Source organism: Glycine max, chromosome 20, assembly GCF_000004515.6.
Source record: "Glycine max cultivar Williams 82 chromosome 20, Glycine_max_v4.0, whole genome shotgun sequence".
NCBI classification, from domain to species: domain Eukaryota; kingdom Viridiplantae; phylum Streptophyta; class Magnoliopsida; order Fabales; family Fabaceae; genus Glycine; species Glycine max.
In genome coordinates, this window is record NC_038256.2 from 37,145,798 (window position 1) to 37,167,180 (window position 21,383).

The 21,383-nt window shown below is 29.3% G+C and overlaps 3 protein-coding genes across 5 annotated transcripts; all 3 read right to left on the minus strand.

Annotated features, from left to right (window-relative positions):
- Positions 1 to 3,294: 3,294 nt before the first annotated feature.
- Positions 3,295 to 7,332, minus strand: LOC100812190 (uncharacterized). Of its 3 annotated transcripts, none has more exons than NM_001254165.2 (7): positions 6,999 to 7,258; positions 6,591 to 6,796; positions 5,993 to 6,272; positions 5,606 to 5,713; positions 4,250 to 4,494; positions 3,903 to 4,022; positions 3,295 to 3,775 (listed from the first exon to the last, which is right to left on the minus strand). In NM_001254165.2, exons 1-6 carry the CDS (start codon positions 7,179 to 7,181, stop codon positions 3,905 to 3,907), a joined length of 1,140 nt encoding a protein of 379 aa, NP_001241094.1. In that variant the 5' UTR covers positions 7,182 to 7,258; the 3' UTR covers positions 3,295 to 3,775; positions 3,903 to 3,904. The 3 variants fall into 3 exon arrangements, with proteins under 3 accessions (NP_001241094.1, XP_025983063.1, XP_006605382.1); XM_026127278.2 differs by having other exon boundaries at positions 3,385 to 3,748; positions 6,999 to 7,332; XM_006605319.4 differs by having other exon boundaries at positions 3,385 to 3,775; positions 3,898 to 4,022; positions 6,999 to 7,332.
- Positions 7,333 to 9,779: 2,447 nt separating this feature from the next.
- On the minus strand, positions 9,780 to 11,257 carry LOC100812734 (thioredoxin domain-containing protein 9 homolog). The gene is made up of 3 exons (XM_003555929.4): positions 10,784 to 11,257; positions 10,483 to 10,641; positions 9,780 to 10,133 (listed from the first exon to the last, which is right to left on the minus strand). The coding sequence occupies exons 1-3, from the start codon at positions 11,081 to 11,083 to the stop codon at positions 9,951 to 9,953; spliced, it is 642 nt and encodes a 213-aa protein (XP_003555977.1). The 5' UTR covers positions 11,084 to 11,257; the 3' UTR covers positions 9,780 to 9,950.
- A 7,163-nt stretch (positions 11,258 to 18,420) lies between these two features.
- Positions 18,421 to 19,019, minus strand: GASA36 (gibberellin-regulated protein 36). Its single transcript, NM_001250396.2, has 2 exons — positions 18,881 to 19,019; positions 18,421 to 18,792 (listed from the first exon to the last, which is right to left on the minus strand). Exons 1-2 carry the CDS (start codon positions 18,966 to 18,968, stop codon positions 18,608 to 18,610), a joined length of 273 nt encoding a protein of 90 aa, NP_001237325.1. The 5' UTR covers positions 18,969 to 19,019; the 3' UTR covers positions 18,421 to 18,607.
- Between the last annotated feature and the right edge of the window lie 2,364 nt (positions 19,020 to 21,383).

The window sequence follows — 21,383 nt, forward strand, 5'->3', positions numbered from 1 at the left end:
TTTTTCATTTTTTTTTTGTAAAATGACATTCTTTTTTCATCAACATGATAGTAAAATGTGTGGGGAAAAAAATTGGGTAATAAAAGATAAAAAAAAACTGAAAATATTGTGATAAAATGCGTGAGAAAAAATTTAGATGATAACAAAATATGCAATTAAGTTAGTTGAGTAATAAAAATGTGCAATTAAGCCAATAATTTTTTTTGAAAGAGTTAACACTTACACAAATGAGAAAATTAGAGGCGGAGGGAAACCCATTGGACACGAGCGACAAGGTATAGTCCGGTCTATTTTTTCCCAGGGCCAGCAAAATTACTGGTACTCCAACAATTACACGATTTTCATATCAAAATTAATTGTAATAAAATTTATTATTTAAATTTATATATATTTTAAATATATATTAAAAAATTTAATATTATATATAATAATATTATTTATTTTATAATATAATTAATCTATTAGTTGTGTGCTAATAATGTAAAAATCTAAATTTAGAGTCAAGTTTTACTTTAACTATTGGTTATCTTTTCTAAAACAGAAAAAATTGCAATTTTTATTAACCACTTTGATGCACCGATAGTTAGATTCATGACATCTACTCATAGATTCAATTAACATATGCACCAAATCACCACCCGACCTAAATGAGTCACTGATATTTTCCACTCACCGTCGTGGCCAACAAGGAATCCTTCGACAAGAAAGATAACCGTCGCAACCTCATCAAGCAAAACCACCGCAATCTTGTCATGCAGAACCATAACAAGAGTACTTGCATATCTGAGTATCAAATATGATAATTTTGGTTTTATTTTGGAGGGGGATATATAGATTAAGGCTGAGCAGATGGCACTCCTTCATTAATTAATACAGGGAGCAGTATAATCTGCTTATCATCAACACAAAACACTACATTTGTGCCTCCTCAGGCAGGTTCAGGATAAAGGACTTTTGTTGTTTGTTCAAAGTGGAAACTCAACCCCAAAAGCAACATCATAGTACAGTCTCTATTGGGACGACTCTTTCTCTACTCTACGCTGTTCACTGCACAACGGCCCAAAAGGACAAATTAATTATCAATATCATAGCTCCTTCATTTCACAGCTGCCTGCTCCAGCCCCCACATTTGATTAATTTCGCCCTAGCTCTCACCAATCTTTAACAAAATGAGTTAATAGATCGAAGACATGCATGTGGCATGTTTTAATTTTTAGTATTTTTTAAACTAATTTACTACTATACGATATCTTGGGAGCGAGAATGAATCCCCCAGTACAGTCTCTACTCTTTCAATTAGAAATTTTGAACACTATGTTCCCTTCTTGTGAAACTCTATCCCCCTAACTAGCCAAAAATATCTCTCTTAATCATCTTAAAATACGTTCTTTTATCTTTATTTTTATATACTTGTTTGTTCATTTTAATGTAATGATAACCTTATATTACAATATAAATTATTTATTATAAATTTAAAATATAATTGATAAATTTTAAAATACTTTTTTATTATTAATTATAATTAAAATATACAAACAAATATTTATAAAATCCAATACACACTCTACACATATTAAAACACTAGTTTTAAAATATATCATAAAACATTAGACTCTCTTTTTTGTCATAATCTAATTGACTATTGTCATTCTTATCATATACTTGACTATTTATTTATATTTTATTTTTAAATTATTTCTTTTTCTTTCTTTTCCTCTATCATATTACTCGCCCTTCTTTTTTCTACATAAACTTATAAGAATTAATAAAATAATAATTAATTAAAAAGTCCTTCTTTTGTCTATCATTTTCAATTTTGAAAAGGACAAAATTCAGTTAAGATTAAAATGAAGAAAAAGAATATAAAAAAAAGAGAGAGTTATTAATAACCATAATGAAGAAGAAGAAGAAAACAAACTTTTGAAAAGACTAAAGGGACTTAAAGAGAAAGAAAGAAAAAAAATATATTACAAAACAAAGGATGAATAACAGTAGTGATTGGCTATACTGGGTATGCTCCCAACTCCCCTTTTGTGTTGTTGCTTACTTTTTCCTTTTCGGTGTCATACAACGGGTACATGGTACAGCGCCCCGCAGCATATAGCAACAGAAAACAGAGCATGCTGCAGCATTTAACAGTCATATTTTTGGAGGAGGAAAATGGCAATATGACACGCATGCTCACAAAACAATCTTGGAAGGCACACTAACACTATCATAGTTAAGGAGATGACCGAGAATGGGATAGTATATGTCTGGACTTGCTTAATTAAGGATATTGAGGCTGTGGCATTTTTCGCAACTTTGGGAGAATTGGGTGTTGAAAAGAAAGAACATTGGCCAAATTTATCTAAAACAAAACATGTTAATTAACTGCCACATAAGAACATATATATTATATAAATGTTATTATTTAATCTCAGTTTCAACTGGACAAATATGGCACTCCTTCATGGGTGCCACAATGAGCCTTGCATGCAATTGTACGTGTTTGTCTCCTTCATGGAGTCTACTTGTACCTCCTCATGCAGGCTTCAGATAAAGGATTTTTGTTGTTTCTTCAAAGTGGAAACCCCCCAAAAGCAACATCTATGCGTGCATGGATTTGGAGAAGGTGAGAACGTGGAATGTTGCATTGTAGGAGGGTGGCGAGGTTGGTGGGGTCTGCAAGGAACACGAAGACGGAGAGTGAAGAAGAGCAACAATGGGTTTGAACTTGAACTTTTGGGTGGTGGGAACGACAATCTGATGAGACAGTGAAAGCATGTTTGTTTGGTTGAATTTTCATTTGAAATTCGTTGCAAATGTTACATGTTGTTTGGTGTCAACGAATCCGACGTTTTGTTACTCTTGAAAGTTGAAAGTTAACGTACGATCTGTTATTTTGAGGTGTCCTCCTCAACCGTTGCAGCTATCTAACGAGAACAAAAATGAAGAGCATCTTTTGATTAGGATAATTATTCTCTCGTGCACTTTTAAGTGTTACATCTTAATAAGATCGAGGCAAAGGCATGTATAGAAAGTTGCACATAAAATCTCACTAAAATATCTTTCTACAAGTCCTCCTATTATTTTTTATGATAGACTTTAATTGCATTTTATATTTTCAAGACATTAGGCGTATACTGATTGTAAACACACCTTAAATGATAGTTTGGAATCGGCGTCTATTACTCCGTCCATGCCCTTTAGATGTGTTTTCTAGCCTCAGCTATTTTGATCTCCACAAGAGTTTCTTTTTCTAACTAAAAGGAAAAATTGCAGAAATTTTTAACATTTTTCTAAAAGTACTAATACAATGTGTTGCTTTAATAAAATTATTTGCTCTTTATTACCCGGATCAAGACATCAAATGAGATATAAGTGGAAAATAAAATCTATAGATCACCTAACTAAATTGTTTTATTTAAATAGAACTGCTACTGCAGAGTTCGTCACAACATTTCCATATTCTATTAAGATATTATCACCCAGCCAAAACAAATGGCTACATGCCAACCATCTTCGATCCTACCGACGCTCTAACACTGGAAGAGACCGAGAATTGGTACATGGCAGGAATGCAATATTCTTCAGTAAGCAAAGATAACTCCTTAGCAGAAGTGATTGGTACTTGAGTCTGTATCGCAAAAATCAGGTTGAAACAACACGTCTATATACATATTGAACCACCGAACTTTGATCTTCATTCTCAGGATCACTTGCCAAGCAAAGCAAATCTGTCAAATCCAATCGACACTCAAGGCCTCTAAGATAGCGTCCCAAAAGCATGCACCTTTAGGAAAGGTGTCAGTAAGAAAACGTTAGTTTTGTTTCTTCAGAACATCAGCATCAATAAACACTACAATGATAAATAACTGCAAGCATTCCAAAATAATTCTTTATCCCCTTTTATACCATACATTCAAGTAATCGGTTGACTGCCAGAAGCATCATTCTCAGGATCACTTGTCAAGGAAAGCAAATCTGTCAAATCCAATCGACACTCAAGGCCTCTAAGATAGTGTCCCAAAAGCATGCACCTTTAGGAAAGGTGTCAGTAAGAAAACGTTAGTTTTGTTTCTTCAGAACATCAGCATCAATAAACACTACAATGATAAATAACTGCAAGCATTCCAAAATAATTCTTTATCCCCTTTTATACCATATTAACCCTAATTACTCATTCTTGCTTATTAAAGAACAAATATAAATAAGATGTGTGTGTGTGGAAGTCAAGGAATGTAATCAAAAGAGGGGAGGAACTGACCAAAAGAGCAGGCGAGCAAGATAGTCCCGAGTTAATGAAACAACAGGCTGAAATTGATGAGCAGAGTTCTCAACAACCTCAGCACAATCCTCATTCCCAACATTTGTTGCTCCAACTGTTGTATTTTCTGAGATGGTGGAAGGTTTAGAATGCATCTTAGGAGAAAGGGTAGCAAGGAGACCATGGACAACAAAGAGGATGGTGTCCTTAAGCTCAGGGGATGTAAATTCGGAAAGCTGAGCTACCTGCTCCATAGCCACACCCAACTAAATTACTAATATAAATTGAAAATAAACTGAAAATATAGTTAAATGAAATAGGCATGCACAAGTTAATAATGTCGCAAATACAATTACGAAGGAATACAAGAGAACATGCTTCTTTAAATGTTTGAATGAATACTTGGATTTATCAAATCCTCAAACTTCCATTGTAGCAATGGAAAAGAATACAAGTATTAAGGGGGCGGAAAATTATTAGAATCTTCCAATTCATGATCAGAAATCCTACAATTCAGCGACCTACTGATTCATATGGTAAGATGAATCTTAAATGAGTTTGTATCTAACCATGCAAGAATTGTTAAATGAAAAGGAATTGAAGGAGCATTTTTAAACTTTTCCTATTGATTATTCCACTACTTTATTTGTCGACCATTCATTCAATGCATGTACTCTATTTGGCTATTTCATTGCTTTGTTTTCATTCTTCTAAAATAAAGGGTTCACAAACTCACATATAACTTATAATTTTGTTTTATCTATTTGTAGTTTAAATTTATTATATTGAACACTATATAGCATCTAAATCTTACAGTTCGATACAATTATACACAGAGAGAAAAGGCTATGCACTAACAGTGTAAAAAGTTTTTCACAGTCATCTAATCACAACCCACCATGTATGATAAGTTTGTTAACTTTAAATATTTATCTTAAAGTAATTCAAACGGTGATTTTTTATTGGATAACAGTGTAAAACTGTTTTACACTGTCAGGGCATAGGTATTAAATTCTTCTACAAATTATGCTCCACAATTCAAAAATCAGTATGGCAATTATCAATTTGAATCTCGATTTGATAACCTTCAGAACAACTAAAAACCTTTTCCCACCACTTAGGATTGGTTGGATCAAATGGTTTCCAAATATCATAAAATTGATTGTATTTTAAAATAAGCAGCAAAAACAAAAGTTAATCGAAGTACATTTCCAAGCAATATTTGAAGACAAAATGACAAATCAAGGCCAGAAATAATTGCACTAGGCTAATACATAGCCATTACACAAGCATATACTGAGGGAAAAAGGGTCAAATGCAAAGACAACTCAGGAATTTTCTGAAAAGGGGCAAAACCTGTTCAGGTTGAAGAGATCTCAAGTAATCCAATAAATCGTTCTTTTCCTCTCCAACAAACTGTTGCATTTGAAGAGCAGCACTTTTCCTCTTTACTTCATGCAGCTCCTTTAAAAATGTCCCAAAAAATGGAAAAGAAATCAAAATAAGAAAAACAAGTTTATTGTATTGCTAACCTATTTGCAATTAAGGGACTTGAATGCAAATCAATCATTAACAAGCACACAAATAAAAGAGCATGTGCAAAACCAAAGGATGAAGCTTACCATGAGATATGTGACAATCAAGAATTAACAATGTCCAATGCAAAATACATTTCACTGACCATTCAATGCATCATGAATCCCATGCTTAAACTCTTTCAAATATCAAGAAACTAAAAAATACCTTTTTCATGGAAGACAAGCGAGATTGCAGATTAAAAATATATTGCAGAGCTTCTGCAGATATGTCACCAAGTTCTTGAATGTCAGCGTCCTCATGAAGCTTTTCAACTTTAGAAGACAAGCTCTTATCTCTACCAAAGTCAATTACATTTACACTGTCATGCATCAACCCTTGTAAGTCCACTTTCGTACTTTCTGCCTTTGGCTTCTCTATATCTCCTTCAAACATATCAAGGTTTTTCTCAAGACAAAGTCTATATTCAACATTGTGCAGCGTATACCTGCAATATAGGAAAAAAGGTTTCCATGTTCCCTCTGTATTAACACTACTAGGTCATGCATAAAAACTGAAAAAAAGTGTTTCAGAAAAATTGGGGCATTTATCAATGTAGATTCATTCAAGTAAACAGTAGTGACATATTCTCCCCTTCTCCAAATCCGTTTTACACAAGTCGGGGAATCAGAGAAACTAATAACAGGTTTCGAGATAGCAAAATTCATGAGATTTTAAAGCAAAAAATACTGCAACAACCATACTAACAGTCCTATGGACTCCAAACAAAAGTGTTTTTGACATAAACTACAGAAACTGAACTTACCCAGTCATCATTGAAGAAATTAGTAACTTGGAAAGGGGTTCCCACAAGGCCTCAATGACAACGTGAAACTGATCAGATGGAAGCAAGCCCAGCATACCAGATATAGTCCTTTTCATGGCATCTGTTGTAGTTGGCGGAACATCTTTCTGGATGTGGCTAACATCCAGAGGTTCTATCTCTTGTATCAACTCAGTGAGCACTGATTTCTAGAAGTATAGTAAAACACTCAGTACTCAAATTCATCATCATATCAAATGCCACAAAGTAAGTCCACGTCATGAAATTAAGAAACGAAATTATTAAGAAATTGAACTCTCTAACTAAATTTGCACTCCAACATGAAGCGAAGCTATACTAACGAATTCTAGTATAAGACGGAGAATAAGAGAATTATAGAGGAAAGGGTACCTTGGAGTTGGAGGTGAAATCGTGGGAAGAGGAAGCGAGAACGAGAAAGGGGGCACGACGGGGTTTAGTGCGAGAGAAGGAGAAGGAGAGGGAAAGGGAGGGGCGAAAGAGCGAAGGATTAGGGTTAGGGTTAGGGTAGCGATGGAAAAGAGGAAGAGAGGAGGAGAGGGTTGCCATACCCATGAGGAGGGAGGAGGACAACCACCAACACCCACTCTTCCTTCCCTTCTCTCTCCGTGACGCTGTCTTGCAGCCACAATAATAAAAGAGTAATTGGTATGTGGGTGATAAAAACAGGTCAAAACAACACACGGGGACACGATAGATGCCTCCTTCACCAATTGAAAACGTAGGACGTTTTCCTTTTCTTCCTGCTTAATAATCACACAACATTTTTTCTGTTTTTATATAATTTAACTTATGCATTACTCTCTTCATCTTTTTTATAATATGTAAATTAAAAAAATAAAAATAATGTTGCATCTTTTTTTAAGACTCAATTTATAATATTTTTTATATTAATTATTTTTAATAAAAATATCTCTTATTAAAATTATTTTTTTCTTAACTCGATAACTAGTTGATATAGCACATTGACTACAAGCACTTTGTTAATGATAGAAGTTTGTTTTGATATATATAAAAATTCAAGACAGGTTTAATACTATCAACTAAATTAATTAATTTTTTAAGAAAAACTAATCAATTTCTTTAACAATTATGAATCAGTTAATTGAGTGTATAGACAAAAAAAATATGAAAAGCATATACAATGTTTTTTTTACTACACACAATTTTTTATGAAAAGTATATACAATGTTATGCATATTTATTAGTTACCATCTACATCTCGGGGGTAATGAATATCTTTTCTTCTTCTTAAATTTATGATTATTTATGTTCTAATATGACTGTGCTGTGAAAGCAAAAGCATAGGTAAAAAGTATTTAAATTCTATAAAGGTAAAAATAAGACTGTTAAAAATACACCTTAAAAAACTCAAAACTCCAAAGTAAGCAAGACTCATGCATATATAATGATAAAATATTTACAAAAGATTCTCTGTTTAAATTTCTCAGTATATTGAATAATTGGAGCTATTAAATTGAACTTTTTTAAAAAAATTATAACTGTATTATTTCATAGGTTGAATTGTAATTGATCTTTATATATTTTTTCACGAATTTAATTCTCACATTTTAAAGAATTTACAAGTTCAAGCCTCAATTTTATTCAATTGAACTCTAAACAAAAAATATTTACTTAAGTTACTATCAAAAAATAATTTAATTAATTAAAATATAAAAAAACAAACATGCAAAATTAAAAATTAAACTAAAATTATAAATTTTTAAAAATGTGTGGACTAAAAATTGTAAAAAGAAAAAAGAATCAATATCACAACTCAAAAATTGAAGATTAAAATTACAATTGAACCTATTTAATATTATAAAGAATAAATAATATTTTTATAAAATGATAAATTTGTTAACTTATCATTCAATATCATTGAATCACAAAACCATTATATGATAATTTTGTTAACTTTATGATAAATTTGTTAATTTTTATAATAATTAATTAGTTTAAAAATTATAACAAACATTACTTATGATTAGTTGATTTGTTTTTTGGCATGCAATAAAGCTCCGTTGAATACTCATTATTCATGAAGTACATATATAGTTCCTTTTTTGGAGAGGACAGTCAAATAGTTTTTTGTGTAATACAAGGTAAACTCTACTACCACTAAGCACTTATCTTAGTACATTCAGATATCAAATACACGGTGAAACAACTTGCCGGATTAGGATTATTCTTGGTGGAAACTAAAAAAATGGCAACGTTCTTGGCAAGGCTGTAAATAGAAAGATAAAGAAGAGAAATTTAGTATTCTAATGCCAATTAGGTCAGGAAGAGGCTCGCACTGATCAGATATCTTGAGCTGAACATTTGATTAGAGATTGGAGTCTTAACATGACGACAACACAACCGTTATCACAATTTAAAACCCTGCTATAAATTTGCCTCCTGATAAATCATAGAAAGTATGATGTTATGAACTATAACTTCAATGTGTTAAGAGTGTGTTTTGGATACATGTCGTGCTCAAGTTGAACGTGAAAATTACACATTCCAAAGCAAAAACGCTTTGACTTGAACGTTAGTTTTCGTTGGATACAACTGCTTTCCAAAAAGTTTGTTACCATGCTCCAATGGGATGTTGACATTCAAGACCTTCGTCAAATCTGTGAAAGCTCGAGACTACATATGCACTCTCAGTTTGTCTTAGTGTAAAATTAGGAATATTTCCTTGAAATTATAAAGGAGTTTAAGCTTAAAATTTCAAATGTTTTAGTACACAGCCAATCCAAACAATTCAAATTAAGAAAATGTACCAAAACATTAATATTATGAAAGGTTGTTCTTTGGAATTAATATGAAAGGTTTAGCTTTCCTCTTAAATTTCATGAATTTCCCGTGCCCATTTAAGAAGAATCCGTAATCTTTTTAGAATGATCCAAATTCCAACCACAATATATAGCCATATATGTTCCCCACGTAGAAACATCATCAGCCAACATTTACTTTATGGGTACACACTAGACACTACAGGAAGCACGGGACTGTGTATAGTAATACTCGTAGTAATACCAATACATTAGCAAAACACAATAATTAAGCACTGTATCAAAATCTCAAAACTCAAAAAATAAAATTATTAACAAAGATGAATGAAGTTACTATAATCGGGGGAAAGGGGGGGCTAACTCAAAAATATTACTGTAAAAAAAGGATGATCTCAAGAAGATCTACTAGATATAGAATCATGATAAACTCTTACAGATAGAGACACACCACAAGACAGTCATTGAGACCAAGTTTAGAGTGTATAACCCGGTTGCTCAGGAGAGTGCGGGTAAATAAAATAAACATATCAGGAAATGCAGGTTACTCAGAATCTGATGAGTCTGCTCTGGAGCTCTGTCGAACACTTCTTGTGGTTTTGGCACTAGACCTAACATGATTGAACGATGATTCACCCTCATAAAAGATGACTTGAGCTTTAGCCAATCTTTCTTCCAGCTCCTCTGTGCTAAACTCATCAGTCCCACCAAGCTCATCAAACCCCACCTAATAACACACATACCACCATAATCATATTGCCTGTACAGTGGTACTAAAAATTTTCAATAAGCACTTCTAAGGAAAGTAAAATGAAGTAAGCTTCTTTCATAATCCATAAGCTAATCTACAGAAGTTCTCTCATTTAGATTCTCCCAAGGCAGAATTTAACTTACGCACAAGTTAATTTTAACTTGTGAGAAAATTTTAATTCATTTCACGTTCTTATTTTCTTCTCTTATATCGGCTTATTGAGAAGTTTATCCAAACAAGCCTAAAGAAATAAATAGCCGAAACCTTATCTAACATTGATGGCAAACAAACAAATATGAGCAAGTGGTTGCTATCATATACATACCACATAATCATCGACTTTGGCGTTTTTGATGAGGGCAAGGGTTGGAAGAACAATGATCTTGAGCTTCTCAGCGAGAAAAGGACTCTTCTCAGCGTTGAGTTTCACAAACCGAGTCTCGATATGCTGCTTTGCCAAAATATTTAAGTGTTTGTCCATAACCTGCAAAAAAATCGCGAACAACAACATTGAATCCTCCTTTTCTTCTATATATAAAATTCAATCAGCGTTATAATAAGTCATCGAAATTATGAATTGAAAATGAAAAGTGAGTGAGTGAGTATGTGTTTATGTAGAAAGGAACCTTGCAGGGCCAGTTTTCGCGGAAGAAGTGGCAGACGACGCGTTCGCTGGCCTTGACGACGGAGAAGAAGTCTTTCTCGGAGGGAATCTCGGAATATTCGGAGTGGCCGAGGGAGATCCAGCGGGAGCGCTTCTCCGCCATCTTCTTCATCTGCTGGAGGCGGCGCTCGCGGAGGGCTTCGATGTCGTCGGCATCGAGGCGTTCCAGGGCGGCGATCTCATCGTCGATCTTGTCCTCGACGGCTTGCGCCACCGTCAGGACTTGGTTCTCGATCACCTCTTGGATCTTACCCTTATCCATCTTCCGCTACCAGATGCCTCTCAAATGGATGAACAACGAGTCGATACGACGCCGTTTGAGTTCGCCGCTAGTCCCTTCTTCTCCTATTGTTTGAATTGATTTACGATGATCTAAGTTTTGCCGCACATTTCACTTAAAACACAAATAAGAAAAGGAAATATTGACGGTGCAAGGTCTGTATAAGGGAAGAAAATTTTTAAATAAAAAGTTTGAATTAAAAATAATTATATATAAGATTTTTCTTGGATAATTATAATCACACAACAAGTAAGATTAGTTTATTAAGAAATATTTGTAGTTTTTTTTCTCTTAATCATCCCGGACAAGGGATCCAATTAATTCAAAATTTGACTATGAGATAAATAAAACTTGATAAAAATTATTTTCATTATGAATCAAACTTAATTAATATATGAACAATTAAATCTTAATTTCAACACATTTATGTCTAATCACTTAATTCACACAGAAAAAAAAAAACATGGCTTTAAATGTTGTTTGTTTAATAGAAGGTTAAAAGTGTGTTGTATTTTTGTTTTTTTTATCAAGGTAACAGGTCTCCTACTGGGTCTGTGACTTATATTTTTAAGGGGGGACTTCTTTTTGCATCCTCCTTTTTTCTCTCCACACGCTCACACTTTTCTTTAACAAAAATATTTTTCTTGATAACTAATTTTCAGAACATATTTTCAGAAAAAGTGTGGCTAAAAAACTACTAATTACATTACAGAAATTAGTTCCGTAATGCCATTTATTATAGAAACTAGTTTTTCATAATATAAAATTTACATTAAGAATTTTTTTGGTAAGATCTACGAAAAGCAGGAACAACGGAATACTAAGATGACCCAATATGACTTTGGAGAGAAGAAAAAAAAGAGAAAAATGAAAGTTGTAAGAGGTGAAGAGATGAGAGGAGGAGGGTGCAAGGAGGGATATCAGAGGGAGAGAATGGATTTTATGAGAGGTGAGTAAGAGTAAAGAAGCTCTCTTTTTTAATAGGTAGGTTACCAAAACAACTTAAATTTGAACTCTTGCCAATCCAATCTTTATACTTTCACTTGTAGTATTTAGAAATTTTAGTGGTGTGAGAAACTTTTTATAATATAAATTATTAATTTTCATATTATTATTTTTTGGATTTTTTATTTATGAAAATATTTATTAAAATTTTATAATTAAGTCCTAACATTTTATCTTTGGTAAATAATATGATTAATCCATTCAAATCATCTACTAATATTGTTGATCTAAGATATGAGTCAAGTAATTTTAATTTTGAAAAAAAAACTTTAACTAATAACAATTGTTCTAAATATTATTAGTAATATTTTGTTAAAAAAATACAAATATTCCCCATGACCAAATTATACACCTAACGCGCACGTAGTATACATCATTGCAACACTCACATCACAAACCAATAGAAGCCAAACATCTATAATTAACCTTAGCCAACGCAACATCTATACAAGAAACTAACTTATGCATCCGTGACTGTTGAGAAAAGATTAAAGAATCTGTTAGACTGTAATTACTGCCATGAGAATCTTACAATCCCAATTCCAAACCATAAATTCAAATCTTACTGTTCTTTATTTATTGGTCATGATGACATGTTTTCACCCATACAACACGTGAAAGGCCACACCAAGATGCCCCTAGGAGAAGTATTTGATAGTTAGCCAAATCTCTCTATAAATCACTCGCCAATACGTACTTTGTTAACCAATATTGTGGACCTAGTAAACCATTAGCAAGTAGCAACCATACTTAGAACCTTCTGCAGTAAAAAAGTTGCTGCAAAACTGTTTAAAGTTTTTGCCCATTGCTTGCAGCGTGTATGATTTAATGATAGGTACACTTATTTTAATGCAAGTTCTCTGAGAAATAAAAATTAAAAAATTTTAATTTAACGTTTATTTATGATTTTTCCAAAAAAAAAATAAACATGCAATTGGTTAATACTTATCAACATTCAATAAAAAATAATTAACCCAAAAGGTTAGTGAAGTAATACAAAATTTTATTAGATTTACATTAGTGAGATCGATCTATTTAGAAAAAATATATATATTTAACTTTTATCATATTTAAAATTTTCTTAAACCACTCATATAATAAGTGAGATTAAAATTAATCTAACCCGATAGATTGAGAAGGGAGATTCATAATCTCAAAATTACGATAAAAATAAAAAATAATTACTGTATAATATTTTTCTACTGTGCAATATAATACATAGTACAATACATTAATTTTGTAAGTTAGAAATATTTATAATGTTATTGACATGTGACAGCCGTGATGCGTGCAAGTGAGTTACGAGCCTACGACGGTGCTTTAAATTTTGAACTAAGAACTATTTCATCTAGGAATCCCTTGGAGAATCCTAGGTAATATCAAATAAACAAGAAAATGTTTCTCTGAAATGTCAGTGATCAGTACTTAGTTGTATATATGTATCATACATGAAATATATATATATATATATATATATATATATATATATATATATATATATATATCGATTGATATAATAGTAAAGTAGAGTCTAATTCCTTATTATAAAATTTACACCACCATCAAACACATAGGATAGATTAATGATACAGTCATTTTAGCATAATTAATATTTTTGTAGTTCTTTTTTTTGGGTGTTAAGATCCGTCAAATGAAGAAAAAATGAATTTAAATTTATTCTTGGATATTCTATTGTATTAAATATTTAGAAAATTAATTTGATTGCTCGAAATAATCTCGTCTGACAGTCTAGTGGAAAATACTTATAAGCCTAAAGTAAAGAAGTATATAATTTACACGTATGCCAACCAATTTTTAAGATAATTTATAAAATTGATAAATTTACATTTGCAATTAGATAGATTTAATTATATGAATTAATAGTGTAAAACTTTATATATATCAAATGTAAAGTTATTCTTTTCATTTATATTGAAAGTGTATATAAATAAAATAAAGACTAAATGTGATTTTTCATCTTTTATAATTTAATATTTTTTATTTTCCTATATTAAGTTTAAACGGTATATTTGATCATTTTTTCAGTTTTCCGTTAACACTATTTGTTGTTATGTTCATCCACTTCCTCTGTACTGCACCTTTTGCTACTCTAGTTCCCACAAAATCAGAACCTCTTCATCCTCCTCGCAACCAGATCAAAGAAAAAATGAAAACCCGCACATGGATGGTGTCACCACGAACCTCTTTGTCCTCCCCACAACTATATTTAATGTAAAATAATAAGTAAATAAATAGATAACCAAGATAAGTAATGTGAAGTAATTTTTTAAAGAAAAAATAACACAAATAATTACTTTCTCTTAATGCAATGTGTCACTTCTTAATATTCGGTAAAATATAAAATAACACAAACATGTCGGTATATAATTAGATTAGGTGACAGAGGCATTGAAATCCTCTAAAAAGAAGGGTACTGAAAGAATGGCAATTTTTTTTTAAAAAAAAAAAAGATTTAAGTACTGTTTTCACCTTTATATAATTAGAAAATAAAAAACAAGTAAAAAAAATATTATTAGAGTAGAATGAATGGTTTAGAGTTTAGACGAATTCCACCTAGCAAAAAAAATTACAAACAAAACTAAAAAAAAAATACTAAATTACAAAGACGAAACAAGTATTTAAATAATTTATTTTCAAAATTAACTTATTTAAAATAAAAACGTGTAAAGTGAAAAACTAAAGACATATTCTATTCAAAGTTAATTTAAGCATATTATATTTAAATCTACTTTAATTCAACCTAACGATGAATAACGTCTCACTTTATTATGCTACATATCTCTTCATTTTAAATATTTAAATTTTGTTTGTGAGTTTATTTAATTAACTTTGAAAATAATAGTCAAAGAATAAAAAAAATATTTTTTCCTTAAAAAGGTTTTATTTAATAATCAATATTTTAAATTTATTTTTTTATCATATATTTGTGAAGATTTTTGTATTCAATATTATACATTAAAATGATTAAATACATTTATGTAAGTAAAATACATATTATCATGTTGAATGTATAGCCCGTGGATCGAATAAATTTTGTATTAGTGATAAAATATATTTTTTATTAATTATGATATTGGTACGAAATAGTTTGAAATAATTTATTTTATACTCATGATTAGATTTATTCTTGTAACACTTATTAAATAATACAAATCGTAATTATTTATATCAATTGTTGGTATCAGTGATAAAATAAAATATATTTTTAAGAACTTTTAAATTATAAATCTAACTTATTTAAAATTAAAAAAAATTGTAAAGTGAAAATTAAAAATATACCCAAAACCAATTTAATCAAGTTAGATTTAAAAATTACTTTAGCTCAGTATAAAAATGAATGGTCTTTTAGTTTGTAATTTACTTATCTATTACTTTAGCTCAGTCAAATAATAAAATTAATTTTTCATTAAAAATTATATTTAATATTTTAAAAATATATTCTTATCATTATTTCAATAAAAAAATAACAAAAAAAGGTTTATCAAATATAATAAATTATTTATGATATTCTTGATGTGAAACAAAAGGAAAAATATATATTAAAGTAGTGATCTCATTTACTACTCAAGATTTTAAATTACCTTTTTGATGCCATATATTTTCAATATTTATATTCAAATTTAGCATTAAATACATTTAATTGATTAAAAATCGTAGAGAAATTGCTAATAAGTTGGAAAATTAGTAAAAAAGTGAAAAAAAAATCAATTTGAAAATGTTAAACGTTGTTAATTAACTTATATATTTTTAATAAAAATATTTTGATAATTAATTTTTAATTAATCTTGACAAACCCAATTGAAATGTTATTTTTTCCACACGCATTTTTCGTAAATAATCATTTCAAATTATCATTTCTTATCTTTATCTCTCGATATAAATTATTTTAAAAAAACAAAATAATTAAAAGTAATATTATATTACAATTAAATGTTTGTTATGAATATAAATTATAATTTAACCCACAAGTCAAAATACTAGTTATATTAATTTCATGATAATTATTTGTAATTACGATTATTGATTTTGTTATTCTTTTAATATTACCAAATATCGATACTTAATAAATATTTAATCCTTAAAACTTGAAATAAATAATATTTCATATCTTTAACACATTAAATATTTATTTATATTTAATGTTTTTTCAAGTCAAACTATTTTTTAATAACTTTGACTAAAAAGTAAAAGAAATCCTCAGTAAAAATCTCACTAGCTTTGGAAGAAATGCATAAGTGAATCTCATTACTCTAATCCCATTTAAAATTGGAAGAAGATCTTCTTTTCTTTTCTTTTATTTTTTTATTCATTTTCAAGCTAAAAAAGATGGGTTTGGTAAATTAACAAGATTTGATCATAGTTAAGAAAAACACTCACCCACCCATTTTTTATATTTAATCACACTTTCAAACTCAACCGCAGCACATATACACTCTGATTTCTATAGGCACTGTTTTTTTTTTTTTTTAATTTTCTCGAGTCTTTTCCTTCTTTTAACATTTCAACTTTTTCCATGGAGTTCAATAATCGCGTTGATCAAAATCAAAGGGCACCATGACTAATGTTACATCATTTTTCTATTGACAGCCTACGTATCCAAAAACTTATTGGGAGGTAACACTTGATTTTCTTTATTTCCTTTCAAGATACCCATTTGTTCTGTTGTTTAATTTCTTTTTTCTCACATTAGTTCATTTATAGGGTAATAGTTTGTGCCAAGTTGTTTTTTCGGTAATGTTCCAACATCCAATGTTGTTTCCAATGCCGATGTTTGTTAATGGCAATGAAGCATTCCAACCAAAGTTGGAAATAGGATGGGAATTGGAGAATAAAGAAATACGTAGAAAGATATTTGCTGACAAAATGACATTGGTACGACGACGAAAATTGGAAGAAGAAGTTAGGAGAAAAATGATGTTGGGGACCCCATTATGAATTTCATTTTGCCAATAAGTTCTATTGCCATTCAATCAAAGATGAAACAATCAGGTTAATAACAAGAATGTATTTGGTGCGCCATGATCCCAGTTAGCACCCCAATTTGATACCAAACAAGCTTTTACGATGGCTAACAATGGCAGTAACATGTTCATATTGGTTAGTATACTTGCATCATGTTTGTTTGGTTGACTACTACTCAACCATACATAGTATACTCGCATTATTGTAACTTTAGCGCCAATGAAACAATGTTGGGCGATCATAATATTTTTGTTAATCCCATTGTAAGCTCAGCCAGATGCTGGTCTTTATGATGTAAAACACAAAGCAATGACACTTACAATTGATGATAGTGACAATTTTTCATTGAATTTTCTGAAGAAGTTCAAACAAGAATGGAGTTATACATTATGTCAGATTACTACTATAATTGAAAAAGATAGACGAATCACATTCAAAACAAAAAACATTAGACTAAAGAAGCATCTTTAAACTGTTAGAGAATTAATGAATTTATATTTGTTTTTAGATAGTAAATTTATATTTGTATTTTTAATTATACAAAGATGATCGAAATATTTTTACTTTTTAACTCAAAGAGAAAACTTCACAAGATTAAAAAAATTAAAGACTTCTTATGATTTGGCTCTTTACCTTTGTTCAAATTTATGGGAGAAATAGCCAAAATATCATGGGTGTGTTATTGGTATAGGATTTTAATACTTTATAACGATGGTATAGATGAGCAAGTTTGTGGTAATATAACTCAGTTTAGTTTATCCAAATACTAAAGATATTTGATTAAAAATAAATTTTAAAGAAATTAAATTTTAAAAACATATTTAAAAAATTAATATTGAAATTTGTATTTAGAAAGAGTTCCAATGTTAATTAAAATAAAGTTATTAAATTAATAAAATAAAATATATAACTTTTTCACCACAATAAAAGGGACAATAATCAAAGACTCAGGAGCCTCTAACTCTTTGTGTCACTTTTGATAGTCTTTAATTATATTTATTAGACTCTCACATTTTATATATATATATATATATAATGTGATTATTTAATAAACTTGATAGATCATAATAAAATTATTTAAAAAATTAAAAGTATTAAAACAAAATCATTTAAAAGCATCAAGGATAAAATTAAATCATTTAAAATGATGTCATTGAAATTAAAATACTACATCATCATCTTAATCAAGATTAAGAGACACATTATATTTTTTAAAATATATTTAATGTTTCAAAAGAGAGGACTAAAATAGAATTTCTCAAAAACAATCGAAATAAAATTTTTAAAATATAAAAAAAAACAAAGCTAACATTTAGCCTAAAATTAATTATAAAACAGATAAAAAAAATGTTTATAGGTTGATGAACAGGTCAAAAAGTCGAAACTGAGACAGAGAGGATGTGTAATTTATTCCTGTTCAGATCTAACATACCCAACAGACATTGAAAACAAGAATACAACCACATGCAAAAACTACTACTCTTAAGTCTCTATTCGACTTGGTGTTTGAGTTGAAGTTCAAGGGCATTTGGGCTTGCCCTTCTTGTTGAGCTTGTCCCTGTAGCAAGGACACTCGTGCTTGTTCCCATAGGTCCCAGAAGGAACACATTTGCACTCAGCACAGCATATTCCACAGTACTTCACACACCTATCCTTAACCCCTGCCGATGAGCATCTGTCCGCACACTTGTTGCTGCAATAAGCTGCCATCAACACACAAAATTATACATCACATCAAAATATTCACTCATTTTATATTTCTTTTTTATAGCAGTCACAGAAAAATCTTACATGAGTCTTCATAGGCTATGACTGGCTCCAAGAAAGAGAAGCTTAGAAGAAGAGAACATAATAGTAGGGTGCCAAAGACAAGCTTCATTGTTGCAAGTAAGGACTTTAGCAACTGTAGTAGGTGTGTCTCAAGAGGCTTGCTATGGTATTAGCAAGAGCATGTATTTATAGTGATGAACCTTCAAAATTAAATTGGGGATCACTAGTGAGTGATTCTCCTTAGACTGATTCAGTGAATAGTCTTTTATTTGTATTTTTTATTATTATATTATTGATATACAATATTTATTAATTTTATCAATAATTAATTTTGATCAGAGTAACTATTGGAATTCTTTCTTCCTATCACGGTTTCTGAAATTTTTTCTTATTTTCATTACTTATCTTCAAATAACTTCCCATGTATATTAATTCTCAATTTAATTTCTGAACTGTACTATCATGTGAGAAGTCTTATTTTTAGCACCCGATTTCCCACCTTTGTTTTTTTTTAATTTTATTTTATTAAATTTAAAAATGCTATAATTAAATAAAATGATAATAATTAAGTAAAAGTCTTAAAATAAAAAAAATAAAGTGATTAAAAAATATATTGATTAAAAATGAATATGTAATTAGTACATTATTATATGAAGAAATTAAGACACTTAAACAATAAAAAATACTAACAATTAGAGAGACAAACATAATAGATGAAACATAATAAAACAAAGATAATGAAATGTAGTAATAATAATAATTAAAACATAAAAATGATGAAACTAATCATAGTTTAAATGTTGTATAGCTAAGATGTCTCATTCCAATTAAATCATTCTAATGCAACATCTATATGGATTATTACAACATGTTGATCGGTTATTAAGACTAGTCGGGTTACTAGTTTGTTAAAATAATTAAAATTTGTATTGGATAAAAACAATTCTCATAATTAGATTCTGCCAGACAAATTAATGTGTATTAATGTGTTAAAAATATGAAAGAGATTAATTGGATCTTGATTTAAGGAAAAGGAAAAATGTAAAGATTATATTTCTACTGAAATGAACAAAGAAATATTATAAAAATATGAAACATATAGACAACAAGATCATAAAAAAAAAAATAATTATTCCAACCTACGTTGATATTCATTTTTTCATTAGACAAATATTATTGTATATATATACATTCATATTCATTTTTTCATTAGATAAATATTATTGTATATATATTTTATTTATGAGTATTTTGATATAAATAAATTATTAAATAAAAATGTTATCTTTTTAAAAAATTAAATAATATTTAAAAAAAACCAATACAAAAAGCTGGTTGGGTCAATCCAACTTCTTAACTAAAAAAAAGAAACGAAAGTGAAAAATCATATTCTAAAAACCGGTCTTCTAAAAAAATAATATAGTTCAGATATTAAATTAAGAATTAATATATATTAAGAATTATTTAGAGAAAAAATAATATCAATAAAAAAAACTTAAACTCAAAATATTATTTAAAAAATTGAATCTCGGATCACACATGCATAAACTAATTCTCTCTTTTTACTAAGAAATGAAAAGAATGCGGTAAATATGAATTGTCATTAAATATAGGCCGAGTCGGTGCCTCGGCGGTGGAGAGGCAGCCTTAAATATTGATTAAGGCGCTCAGTCACTATTACGCGTATTCTGACAATCCTTCTTTGTCGCTTTGTGCTTGTTGCCTTGCCCTTCCTCTCTCCCACTTTTATTTCTGCTACCTGTATCCCACTATTCAAGGTACTTTCCTTTACAGTACTACTAGTTTATTCCCTACAACACTTTTTTTGATATTTTTTTTCATTACTATATTGCTTCATTAATTTTATCAATTTTTTTTCTTAATTTCTATGTATACTTCTTTGCTATTATTGATTTTTTTAATTTTATAACAAGAGAAGTTATATTTGTATAATATTTTTTATAAGATAAAATGATTAACATCATCAAATATAGAAAAATAACGTTATAAATATATTTTAAAAATATTATACAAATAATATAAGTCTTGTAATAATTATTTTGTATTATTTATTAATAAAGAGATTTTCATTTTCATAAATAAATTTAAAATAAAGTTATATATGTATATGTATACCGCTTTTTTTTTTTTTAACTTACAATGTACTACATGTACAGTAACTTATATAAACTATTATACTATAAATATAAATTATGTTTTTTATTGATTTAGTTCGTTAGATTATACCTTTATATTATCTTAATTATTGTGTTAAATTTCGTGAGTTTATTAATTTAGTTTATATTTAAAATAAATTTTGTTTCATTTTGTATGTATGTTATTACAAAAACACTCAAATCTTAACATTGACTAGAAATAATATTAAAATAATATATATAAATGGAAGATAAATTTTATAATCCAATCAGAAGTTGAATTAAACCTAAATTCAAACTTAAAATAATATAAAGATTTATCCAATATTCGCTATTAGGCCACCTACAAACTTATTTATGTGTGAAGC

What these genes read in the sequence shown, in the direction of transcription:
- GASA36 (NM_001250396.2), bottom strand. Translation starts at nt 18,968, where the DNA reads ATGAAGCTTGTCTTTGGCACCCTACTATTATGTTCTCTTCTTCTAAGC. An exon ending in CATAGCCTATGAAGACTCAT is followed by an intron (nt 18,793 to 18,880) that starts GTAAGATTTTTC and finishes TGTTGATGGCAG; the next exon opens with CTTATTGCAGCAACAAGTGT.
- LOC100812734 (XM_003555929.4), bottom strand. Translation starts at nt 11,083, where the DNA reads ATGGATAAGGGTAAGATCCAAGAGGTGATCGAGAACCAAGTCCTGACG. An exon ending in GCGAAAACTGGCCCTGCAAG is followed by an intron (nt 10,642 to 10,783) that starts GTTCCTTTCTAC and finishes ATTTTTTTGCAG; the next exon opens with GTTATGGACAAACACTTAAA. An exon ending in CCAAAGTCGATGATTATGTG is followed by an intron (nt 10,134 to 10,482) that starts GTATGTATATGA and finishes GTGTGTTATTAG; the next exon opens with GTGGGGTTTGATGAGCTTGG.
- LOC100812190 (NM_001254165.2), bottom strand. Translation starts at nt 7,181, where the DNA reads ATGGGTATGGCAACCCTCTCCTCCTCTCTTCCTCTTTTCCATCGCTAC. An exon ending in GCTTGTCTTCCATGAAAAAG is followed by an intron (nt 5,714 to 5,992) that starts GTATTTTTTAGT and finishes ACATTTTTAAAG; the next exon opens with GAGCTGCATGAAGTAAAGAG. An exon ending in GATCTCTTCAACCTGAACAG is followed by an intron (nt 4,495 to 5,605) that starts GTTTTGCCCCTT and finishes GCTATGGAGCAG; the next exon opens with GTAGCTCAGCTTTCCGAATT.